Below are 12,787 nucleotides of genomic sequence, written 5' to 3'. Positions count from 1 at the left end.
TTTCTTTTCAGTTTTATAATAGTACTGCCTCAGTTTTAGTTTTTTATGATAAAGCTGAGAAAATGCTGTAATATTATTAAGAAACTTCAAAGATTACTAAAGCATTTATATGAAAGAAAAGTCTAAGAAGCAGAAAACAAAAGCAAACATCTCCATTTGCTCTCAGTTAAACCTCATTTATGTTTAGGAGAACTTAAAGTTATTAAAGAGATTTAATTTATGATTTTTGTTATTGCCATGTATGTAGTCCTTATATAGTACATGCAGGGTCCTTAATTATCACTTACCAAGGGTCAAATGCAATGTTTTGGCAATTAGGCAATTTTGGCAACAAGTACTATATTAGAAACTGCAACTATATGTGGTTTCAGTCAATGAATGTTAGACAGTGACATAAATGATTCAAATCAAACACATACAAACCATCTACTAAAGAAAACATCTGCTGAAAATGTACCATCCTTTATATCCAGGTGGTCCCCAAAACTGCACCTGTAAAATTCCTCACATTATTACGAGGAACTAAATGACGATATGTTTTCACATTTTTCTGACAGGTGCAGTTACACAGAGAGACGCAGACGCTGCGACTGACACCATGACCTGCGCTGTCTGTCACAAATATGCAAGCCATGACATTGTCAGGGACTAAAATATATTTTTTATAAAAAATAATGCAAAATGTCAGAGACATGGCTCAGTGGTTAGTAAATGTGCTCTGACGTGTTGCGCAATAGTGCTTGTGTGCTGGTGACCTGAGTTTGAATCCGGCTCAAAGATCAAAAAGGAACTAAGCAGTATCCTCCATTCCTGCCGGAAATTTGTATAGATCATGAATCATTATATCAAATTAATGTATCTTATATTTTATTTTTAAGGAGAAGAGATGCACGCAGGAAGTTCACAGTTTGAGCTGCATCTAACTGTACGAGTGCTGAATGGACTATAGTGTGGATTCTGGATACTCGCAGATCTCATTTCCATGCCAGAATGTGACGGTGAGGCCATCAGGCTTAAGATTATCATAAATTCAATCTCTTTCTCTCTTAGGCATCTTCAGATGTGTTACAGAACCTAGTGGGCTGCTTTGCTGCATCCTTCTAAGGTGGTACGCTAACTTAAATGCAAACTTATAAGTGATTGATTTGAAATGCTCTACACAGGCAGCAATAGAATAGAAAAGGGTAAGTATGTGATACTCGTTAGCATAAAAATGTTTTCTCAAAAATATTTGGTTGAATAGCAGTTTTTTTTAATTGTGTATGAATTTTTTGGTTTCTAGATTTTTTGCTTTTTTATTCTCCTCCCAAGTGTATAAACTGCATTAAAAAAATTGTATATATTATATATATATAGACAGATAGATAGATATAAATGGTGGAATAGTGGAGCTATTTTATTTCAGATTTTTTGCTTGTTTTATTGTCCTCCTACATGTAAAATATTGAATTACATTAAACTTGGAAACATTTATTTTTCATACTAATAGTTTTGCATTGTTGAATTGACTTGAATTGACTAAATATTTTTCATTCCCCCTAATGAAATAAACACAATAAATCTTATATTAATATTTCTGATATTTTAATTTAATTTAATTTAATTTTATTTTATTTTATTCTTGTTCTTTTGGAGCTATTTTAGCATTTTAGCATTTAGCTATTTTAGCTATTTACATTTCTTGTTTTATTGTCCTCCCATGTGTATAAATTGCATTTAATAAAAAAATAATTATTAATCAATTTAGGGGAAAATTGATCATTTATTCATTCCCCCTAATTCAACAAAAAATATTTTATTAATATTTATATTTTATTTATTTTTAATTAATAATAATAATAATAATAATAATGATAATATTTTTTTTATCAACTGGAGCTATTTTATGTCAGATTTTTATTTTATGTCACATTATCATTAAAATAATCATTTCCACAATCGAAAAATCTTTTTCTGAAAATTATAATAAAAATATTTTTCCATTGTGGAACTGACTTTTTTTAAAATTAACCTCCTATATTGATATTTCTGATATTTTAACTGTATTTTAAAGGGGTCCTATTATGCTCTTTAACAGAGTCTTGATTTTGTTTTGGGGGTGTACTAGAACATGCTTTCATGCTTGGTGGTTCAAAAAACACATTATTTTTAACATAATTTACATTATTACAATACATTTCTCCCAGCCTGACACAAATGACTCGATTAGTTCCGGGTTCCGCCTTCTGAAAAATGAAATGTGTTGTGATTGGTTAGCTGTCCCACTGCGTTGCAATTGGCGAACAGCTTAGACAGTGTTTCAGTACTGCCACACCCCTTGTCAAAGAACCAAGTTCCGTGTACAACTGTTAGCGCAAGCTAGATTAAAGTGATTCTTATGTTAAAAATATGGATATTTTTCTTACAAAAACGCATCGATTTGATACAGGAGGCCTTTATTAACCCCCCAGAGCCGTGTGAGGCAAATTTTAATATAACTCCGACTGCATTCGTCTGAAAGAAGGAAGTAATATACATCTAGGATGCACGGAGGGTAAGTAAATAATACACTACAGTAGTGTTGTGTCCTATCATCAGCCTGCGAGTTCGCCAATACATGATATTATCGTGCTAATGTATTTCATTATTTACATACTTAGTTTTATTGCCCGAAACCAGCTCCAGCATAAAAGTTAGGAGCATAATGTTAGGCTAAAAGCAGCCTAACATTAACATTATCAAAGAACATCATCACTGATTAGCCTAGCCTATTCTAGTGCAAGTTTATGCATTTTAAAAAGCACTCGCGTTATAAGTGAAGCTAATGTTATCTACACTGTATGATGAATAAATGTCTTACCACACACTGCACACATCTGTGGCACGTTATGGCTCAGACGTGGCAACCGGAGTAGACCCACACTGCATGTGTTTCAACCCCCTGTACTGCACACGTCTGCGGCGCGTTACTGCTCTGAATCAATGCTTGTGTTTATACCCGCCGTGCTGCGGTTCGTTGAAGTGGCTCTCCGCGCTGCATCGTTAGGGTAATCCCCCACCTCTTCCCTACACCCAATTCCGTGGGCGGGATTTAATTTAATGATATTCTAATGGACCGCATTGTGACATCATTGCATGCGGAAAACAAACATTGTAGTCCAAATGAGCCGTTCGTTGTAGTTCTTGAAAAGGGATTTTTTAAAAACAAAATATCTCCCTTTGGAGTGGACTTGAGATTTGTAACTTTGTAGATCTTTTTTATGTCCAAAGATACACACCACACACTGACTAAAGTTCAAAAAGTCAAAAAGCATAATAGGACCCCTTTAATATTTTTTATTTATATTTTTATTATTTATTCTATTTATTCTTTTTTTGTCCTCCCATGTATATAAACTGCATTTCATTAAAGAACCATTAAAATAAACTTGTTGGAAAAATGTATATATTTTCATACAAATATTTTGTTGAGTTGACTTTCACAAAATATTTTTCATTCCACCAATTAAACAAAAAACCTTTTATGGATTTTTCTGACTTTTTAATTGTATTCATTGATTCATTCTATTAGAGCTGTTTTATATTGTTGTTTTATTGTACTTCCATGTGTTTAATGGACAAATACTGTAGATGAAATTTCAGGAAAACTTTTTTCTTTACTCTTTTCCATTGTGGAACTGACTTTCACAAAATATTTTTCATTCACCCCAATTAAACGAAAAATCTTTCTATTTGTATGCCATTAGAGCTATTTTGTGTCATCATATCTAATTGAAATGAAATATCCCATAATTTGAACCTAATTTGTGCCATAGAGTGATTCATAGACCTCACTGACTCATCAGTAAAGCCTCGTTCCAAACAACTACCTCAAACAGCAGATTCTGCTCAGGAACAACACTACGAGCAAGTACATTGAAATAAATAAACAACTAGATGGCTCATCAGCTTTGCATGAGCACCGTAATCCATCACGAGCTGGGAGTGAGGTGTCAGATGCACCACTGTAACAACTCCATTAAGACTACACACGAGCTGACATCTCCATATGCTGTACAACACTCATGTGACATCAGAGCCCATTACCCACAAACCTCTTCATCTGCAACGCGCCCTGGAAGTACTAAACAAACTCTCTTTACCAGGGGTCATGACAGCTTTGTGGCCTGATCTGTGTCATCAGCTGCAAACACACATTGATTTGCTTTCACGCCGACTTAGGGACTGCAAATCAGTTCATTGTATGTTATTCGTAACCTCGTTAAAACAGCTTGAAGACAAAGCTGTAGGTGTAGCTTCTTACAAGAAACCATTTTTTTATATTTTCAGATTGTCATCAAGTACTTTAGCAGATCAAGGGGTGACATTACGATGTTTTTTTAAGCAGAACTATGCCTTTTTGTTATATTAGTTTAGCTTTTTGAGCCTTTTGGTTTGAACTCCAGTGTTACATAATGTAAAGCTCTTTTTGCTTCACATTACATAACAATATAAAGAGAAAAAAATATATATATGAGATGGTTTCCTTTTATTTTACTCAATTATCCCAAAAATAGTCATCACCATATGGTTATTTGTGTAGAAAGCATATTTTATTTTATTTTTCATCATATATGCTAGCATTCAAAAGTTTGGGATTAGTACGATTTTTTAATGTTCTTGAAAGAAGCGCTTCTGCTCACCAAATCTGCCTTTATTTGATTAAAAATACAGAAAAAAACATAAATATTGTGAAATATTACTGCAATCTAAAATAACTGTTTTCTTTTTGCTTGTTTTGTTGTCCTCCCATGTGTATAAATTGCATCTCCTTAAAGAAGTCCACTTCCAAAACAAAGATTCCTATATAATGTACTCACCCGTTGTCATCCAAAATGTTCATGTCTTTCTTTCTTCAGTCATAAAGAAATTATGTTATTTGAGGAAAACATTTGAGCATTTTTCTCCATATAATGGATTGATGTGGTGCCCCAATTTTGAGCTTCCAAAATGCAGTTTAAATGCGGCTTCAAACGATCCCAAATGCGGTTGTAAATGATCCCAGCCAAGGAAGAAGGGTCTTATCTAGCAAAACAATCGGTTATTTTCATAAAAATACTACAATTTATATACGTTTTAATGTCTCTTGTCTTGTCTTACTCTGCCTGGATTGTTTTTTTCCGGTTCATGACAGTTAGGGTATGTCAAAAAACTCCCATCTCACGTTCTCCCTCAACTTTAAAATCAATTGTCCTATATCGTTGTTTTACCTTTTTTGTTAAAGGTGTTTGATCTTCTTTGCATGATCACTTTGCAAAGACTGGGTCGGTACTTCTGCAGCCATGTAGGATGATTTTGAAATGATTTTTGAAGTTGAGGGAGAAAATACGATTGGAGTTGTTCAACATACCCTAACTGTCTTGAGCCAGAATACACAGAGTTCAACGAGAGCAAGGCAAGATGAGCGTTTGAGAATAAGAACTATTTAAATTGTACTTTTTTTTTTTTATGAAAATAACCAATCGTTTTGCTAGATAAGACCCTTCTTTCTCGGTTGGGACCATTTACAACCGCATTTGGGATCGTTTGAAGCCACATTTAAACTGCATTTTGGAAGTTCAAAATCGGGGCACCGTATCAGTCCATTATATGGAGAAAAATGCTGAAATGTTTTCCTCAAAAAAACATAATTTCTTTACGACTGAAGAAAGAAAGACATGAACATCTTGGATAACAAGGAGGTGAGTATATTATCTGTAAATCTTTGTTTTGAAAGTGGACTTCTTCTTTAAAATAATCATTAATCAACTTAGTGGAAAAATCAATCATTTTTAAAGGAGAAGTTCACTTCCAGAACAAAAATTTACAGATAATTTACTCCAATTAAGCTGAATTTTCAGGATCATTACTCCAGTCTACAGTGTCACATGATCCTTCAGAAATCATTCTAATATGCTGATTTGCTGCTCAACAAACATTTTTTATTATTATAAATGTCGAAAATCATTGTACTGCTTCATTTATTTGTAGAAACCGTGATTAGGGTTAGGGATCTAGAAAGAACCACATTTATTTGCTGTTTTTACTGTCACTTGAATGCAACATTCAATTGAATGCATCACGTTGTTTAATACATCTTTTGATGTATTAAACATCAACAGACGTCTTATCAGATCCTGATTACCTCATTTTTAGAGGTGCTTCTTCACCTAAACATCTTCATTGAGGTGCTTTATCTATCTCAAATTTAATTACACCTTCTTTATAATTCATATCTTTGGCTGAATGGGCCGCACAAGGTTTCTGGCAGAAGCTCCGGGTCTCAGGTGAGCTGTGGCGCTCTGATGTGATGTATTGTTAGTCCGTGTGTACAGGGTGTTGAATTTCACTCTCGGCTTGATAGCACTCTTTAACCGAACCTCTAATGATTCCTTAATGAGGCTCAGTCTGCGTTTCAGTCCTACTTTTATGCTAGCTAAAACGCTGCTTATTAATATCTACGAACAGGGGGATGGCTGTTGAAATCGCCCTACGCCAGGTGTTATTAAATTGCAGTATTCAGCTGAAACTGCAAAGGAGAGTGATTAAACAATAGTTTTAATATATATATTCCCCAGCTGAAGTTCATTGTTAAAGGTTTTTAACTATTGACATTCTCCCAGTATGTACCTAGTACTGTATGTAATAGTTTCTAGGCAGCATGTGCACTGTTACAGAAATTATGCTGTTATGGGTTTAATAGATAGAAGACAGTTTACAATGTGTATTTACAGTAAATATCCCTCTATGATACATTACTGGTATGTCAACCTATTAATTGCCTTGCATTCTTACAGTTAAAAGATTTTTAAACTAAAAATATGCTCTTTTTGAGCCACACACATTTGATTTACCATCTGATTTTTGCACTATTACATGTTTTCTGTACATTTCTTTTACATATTGATCTTTTTGACTGCATCATTGGTAAGTTAAATGCATGTTGTAGTTCACTGATCGTTTTTACTATAGATCATTGGTATTATTATATTATTGTTGTCAAATGTCAACATTTTAGTTATGCATTTGCTCACAGGGAATTTTTATGTATATCAGATTATCAATTATATTTTTTGTCAGCCAAACCCCTTTGGTGTAAAATATTTATTTGTCCATCTGATGTTTTAGCTTAATATTTTAATAATTTAACAACACATTTGCATGTTTATGGTTCAGTTAATGGTCACATGACATACAGGTCAACAAATAAATTTTTTTTTCTTGTTTTGTTTTCATTTTATATATATACATATATATATTCAGAACATCAGAACATTAAACAGAAAGAAATATTTTTTAATTAAAAATTATGGATATTTGATCAACTTTCAGATTTATATTTATTTATTTATTTATTTATTTTTTGCTATTTTCCATTGTGAAATAGATCATCACATAATATTTTATTCCCTTAAATTAAAAAAAAAAAATTATAATAATATTAATTTAATCCATAATATTTAATTTGGGTGCTCATTCCACAATATTCCAAATGGATATTTTTTTATTACAATTTTTGATAATTGATCACAAAAAAATCTCTTTTTTATACATTTGGAACTATTTTATACCAGAATATTTAGTAGTAATAAATTATTTCATATCATTCCATTTATTTTCTTTAATTTTATTTTTCAATAACATTTTTGGGGCTATTTTTAATTAGTCATTTTAATTCCCCCAATAGAGAAGGGAGCTATTTTATGTCAGAATATCTAATGGAAATAAATATCATCGGAGCATAATTTGTAACACAGAGGGACAGTGAGACCTCACGGCTCATCTAACGCACACTGGGTTTTTGGCTCATCAGTAAAGCATCTTCCTGTGTAGCTGTTCAAACACTGCTAGCAGAGGCCGATCTGAGCTCTAGCAGCAGACGCTGGCGTGTGTTTTTCTTTAATCCCGTGTGTTTGAAGGGATTGGACAGGCTGAGGGCTGAATTTGACTGAGTAGCTCTAGGCGGGTGTAAGGATGCCCACATTAGTGAGTCTGCTTCACTGCACACTTCAGCTGAAATCAGCTTTCTTCCCCACCAAATGAGACGCTTACGATATTGTAGCTGAGACTAAACAATAGAGTGAGAGGGCGTGTGAAAAAGAGACACACTACTCGCATTTCTTGATCAGTTCCAAACCTAGTAAGCTGCCTACCTAGACAGTATCTGAAGTCGTCATAGGTGCATTCAATACACAGAATTCATTCAATACCATAACGTATTAAAACTTGACTATTTACCTAATAACTGTGTGTATTAAGTATGCTTGTTAGTGTATTTTGCATCAGTTTATTATTATTTAGTTTATCACCAATTCTGTTGGTACCAATTTTTCATCAAGCTTCCTGCACTTCACGTGAATATCACTATTTTATATTGTGCCTTTTACAGTTTTAAGCCTAAAACTAACATTTTGCCACAGCTGCCATTTACCCGGCCATAAATATAAAAAAAAAAAAAAAAAAAAAAAAACTGAACCATGAAAACAAATCTAATTGCAATTTTTATTTATTTATTTATAAAGATTAAACATCAATAAATAAATATCACTGTAATACTTTTGAACTGTGATGTATTTCATAATAATACTATTAATGTACATAATCATTTTTAATATTATTATTATTATATTTATTTGTAATAGTTATTAGTAATTATTAGTAATTATTCACAATCGTAATAATAATTGTATTATTATTATTATTATTATTATTATTATTATAATTATTATTATTTTATGTAGCAATGGCACAATTACAGTACTAATATTTATGGTTGTGTTTTTTTCTTTAAACATTAAACCAAAGAGAATTATAAATTAAAAATGATAAAAAATTTAAATGAACCAATAAATAAATATTACTACAGTACTTTTGAACTGTAAAGTATATCATATAATTATTATAATAATTATTATTGTTGTTATTATTATTATTAATTACTCATTATTTGTAATAGTCTTAGTAATTTTTTTAATAATTAATAATAATAATAATAATAATAATAATAATAATAATTATTATTATTATTATTATTATTATTTAATATAACAATGGTACAATTACAGTACTAATAGGCCTATTTATGGTTGTTTTTTCTTTAAACATTAAACCAAAGAGAATTATAAATTAAAAATTATAAAAATTAAACACATAAAACTATTACTATTATTATTATAATTACTAATTATTTTTAAGTTGTAAGTAATTATTAGTAATTAATAATAATAATAATTATTATTATTATTATTATTTTATATAACAACGGTACAATTACAGTACTAATATTTATGGTTGTTTAAAATAATAATTGCCTGTAAACATTAAATCATAAAGAATTATGCATTAAAAAATTATATAAATAAAACAAATCAATCAATAAATCTTACTATAATAATGAACTGTGAAGTATTTCATATTTTTTATATTATATTATATTATATTTATGTTTTTTATGCTTTTAAACTTTAAACCATAGAACTTTTATTTTGGTGGAAAACTGCAGTGAAATTTCTTTGTTGAAATGCTACCTTTTTTGACAACAGATTTAATAACCATATAAAAAGTTTTTAAAGTTTCTCATTACAAACTTTTTCAAATGCATGTTAGAAGCGACTCAAACTCACAGCATTTTATTGTGCTTCCATCAAGCTCTTAATAATGTAAACACACATCCTGAGTGAACAGCCCCTAAGCAGGCAGCTGCCTACTGTATGTAAGTGCGGATGCTTGGTTTTGGACACAGCCATTCTCTCTGTTGATCTTTCTCTCTTTCTCTACACAGATCAAAACCACTGACCCAGCAGGAAAGGATGGGGTTGGACTCACCGTCCTTGCGATGGTACGTAATCTCCACTTTCCGTTCCTCTGACCCCAGGAGAGCCTGGGCCACCTGCGCAATCGCGTGTCTCGTGGTTTGCTCGCCATGCAGGAAGTCGCATGTACAAGGTTTCTGCATGATATCCGGCCGTGAGAATCCCGTCATCTCACAGAATGCATCGTTACAGTAAATAATAGCACAGTTCTGGACCCGGGCATTGGCTATGATGAACTTCTTATCTGTAAACAAGCAAACACCACACAAAATTAGCACAGAATCACCTTAGATGATCATTTGATGAGAAATTAGTTGGGTATCTTGACAAATTGGTTTGAGATATTGTTCAGATCTCTTCTGACACTAGAGCAAACACGTGTGAGCAAAAGAGAAGATCCATTTTATCTTTCACTGCCATTTAAACCAGTCATAAAGGTAAAATTTTTTAGAAAATAAGATTAATGCATCATCTGAAATCTGAATAAATAACCTTTCCATTGATGTAAGGTTTGTTAGGATAGAGCAATATTGCATACAACTATTTGAAAATCTGGTATCTGAGGGTGCAAAAAAAATCTAAATATTGAGAAAATCGCCTTTAATGTTGTTCAGATGAAGTTCTTAGCAATGCATATTACTAGTCGAAAAGTAAGCTTTGATATATTTACGGTAGAAAAATTACAAATTATATTCATGGAACATGATCTTTACTTAATATCCTAATGATTTTTGCCTTAAAAGAAAAATTGATCATTTTGACCCATACAACGTATTGTTGGCTTTTGGTACAAATATACCCTACTTATGACTGGTTTTGTGGTCCAGGGTCACATATAAGCATGAAGTTCTGACTTTCTTATGCTTACAGCAACTTAAAATAGATCAGATATCGGTCTATCCCAGTGATTCCCAACCAATGATATGTGTACTCCAGCAAATACTTGAAAAGACTGTAATATTGCAATTAAATTGAATTGGATTTGATTTTTTTTTTTTAAATTAATAAACGCAACCTTAGGACTTTTTCTGATCAAGTTTTTCCATAATTGCCTCAAGAACTCAAAGCTCAAGACAAACAAGCTCAAATGAGTCTGTTTTTCATCTACAGCAATAATTGCTGTTAGTTTATAAGTGAATAATCATAATAGTACCCTTATAGCTTATGACAGTGTTAAATGGTATCCGGTATATTATGAGTTAACATGGTCGAAGAACCTTACTGAAGGGAGTACGGAGGGTATGTAAGCCAAGAAAGGTTGGGAAACACTGGTTAAACAGTGACTGAGAGTTGAGAAAACATTGACAAAGATGTACTGTATGTCATTTATTAACATTAATAACAAGCCAATTCACTTGCATTATATTTTAATATTTAATTGTCTTATTGTTTTTTAAGTAATACAAATAATATTTTATATTACTTTACTTTTATTAAATTACAAATGTTTTTGTTTAATTGCATCATAAAATTTAACCTGAGATTTTGAACACTCTAGCAACTGTACAGCTTATATAATGAGTGCTTAAAAACCTTGCATGCCATAAAAATCCTCTAAATACGCTCAAGTACTCGATTTCACTGTGTGTGTGTGCAATCTTCAGTATGAGAGCATCATTTATCTGATGTATTTGTGTATTTATACATACATGCAAAGCATGCTTTCATTCATGCATTTCAATGGTATAACTGCTGTATACATAAACACGATCATCTGACAGATGTATCTAAAGCGTAAACACTAAAGAACCACAATGCTGAAACTCTCCTGACTGTCATCTGCCAGTCTCTCTAAAAGCCTTTGTGTCGGTTCCTGTCGTTTACTCGGATGCCCTAAAGCTTTATAACAGCTATATGACACATATTGTTGCATATTAGGTCATCTCATTGTGCATTTTTATTGATGATAGTGTTTAAAACCTTACATGAAGAAACAGTGGAATATATGCACACAAATGCAATGAATGCGCTCAACAAAGCTCAAACTGTTTACTTTCTTTAAATGTAGCCTATGCGAAATGCGTGTGTGCAATAAATATAATAGGCTACATGTGTGTGCATGTTAATACTAGCTGTTCATTTATCATCTAAATCACAAGGAGACAAAGAAGCATGTGTGTTTGTTTTGCACTACTTACTCTGTTCCTCGAATTTCCGTATTATTATTCCAAGAAAGGTATTCTGGGGAGCGACATGACCTCTCCGTACAGGCATGATTATAACAATCTTCAGCTGTTTGTCCGAAAAAAACCCGCGAACCTCCTCAAAGTTATCGCTGCATCTGAACGGCGGCTCTTTGTCCGATATAACGGCGGATCTCTCCACTTTCAGGGCGCTTTTGTTGGTGTGAACTCAGATGCGGTGGTTGTAGTCACACGCGTGTCGGAACCTTGGCTGAACTCCTCGAAACCGACACCGACAGGAATCGGTGATGAGGAAGAGTCGGTGAGATTCGGATGCAGAAGCATCGCTGTCCGCAGACGGGTAAAGTCCTGTGTGGTGCTGAAGGCGAATGGAAGACTGTGTTGTGATCCGCCTCTAGGGGCTTTAACTGAGCTCCGCCGCCCCGGGCTGACACTAAACTCACCCCAGCGCGCAGTCAGGCGCAGCGGCGCTCATTTCGTCGATAATACGTAAAGGAGGTCGAGTTATCGCGCTCATGACTCGACACTCGTGGCCGTTTTTCTGAGCATTCGAAGTGTAAAAAAGTAATAGAGGCGTGGGTTAATGGGACTAATGAACGTAAGGTGCCAAGTACACACGGTTTTACAAATAACTTCAAACAAACATATGAGAGCAGTGTTGGTAGCATTTTGGTGGTTAAACAGTCTAGCGAATTCACAACGACAAATAATTATTAAAAAAATAATAAAATACTCTTTTCACGACGTCGCGTTTGTCTGAAAACGTATCCTCTGTTAGCTGCCGTTAACCAACTCCGCTGTCACTGTACAATTTTATAAAGTAATTTTATAATT

General features: G+C 33.0%; 1 protein-coding gene across 1 annotated transcript in view; it reads right to left on the bottom strand.

Annotated features, from left to right (window-relative positions):
• Positions 1-12,428, bottom strand: part of LOC127171220 (potassium voltage-gated channel subfamily H member 7-like) — a 115,080-nt gene extending 102,652 nt beyond the window's left edge. The window contains exons 1-2 of the mRNA XM_051119730.1: positions 11,948-12,428; positions 9,823-10,053 (exon numbers count right to left, since the gene is read on the bottom strand). Coding sequence (XP_050975687.1) covers positions 9,823-10,053; positions 11,948-12,023 — 307 coding nt within the window. The 5' untranslated portion in view covers positions 12,024-12,428. The remainder of the gene's footprint in view (positions 1-9,822; positions 10,054-11,947) is intronic.
• Positions 12,429-12,787: the final 359 nt, after the last annotated feature.

The sequence above is a fragment of the Labeo rohita genome, chromosome 9, assembly GCF_022985175.1.
Source record: "Labeo rohita strain BAU-BD-2019 chromosome 9, IGBB_LRoh.1.0, whole genome shotgun sequence".
Lineage (NCBI taxonomy): Eukaryota > Metazoa > Chordata > Actinopteri > Cypriniformes > Cyprinidae > Labeo > Labeo rohita.
The sequence above is the reverse complement of the archived record's forward strand: the minus strand, read 5'-3'. Positions and strand labels throughout refer to the sequence as shown.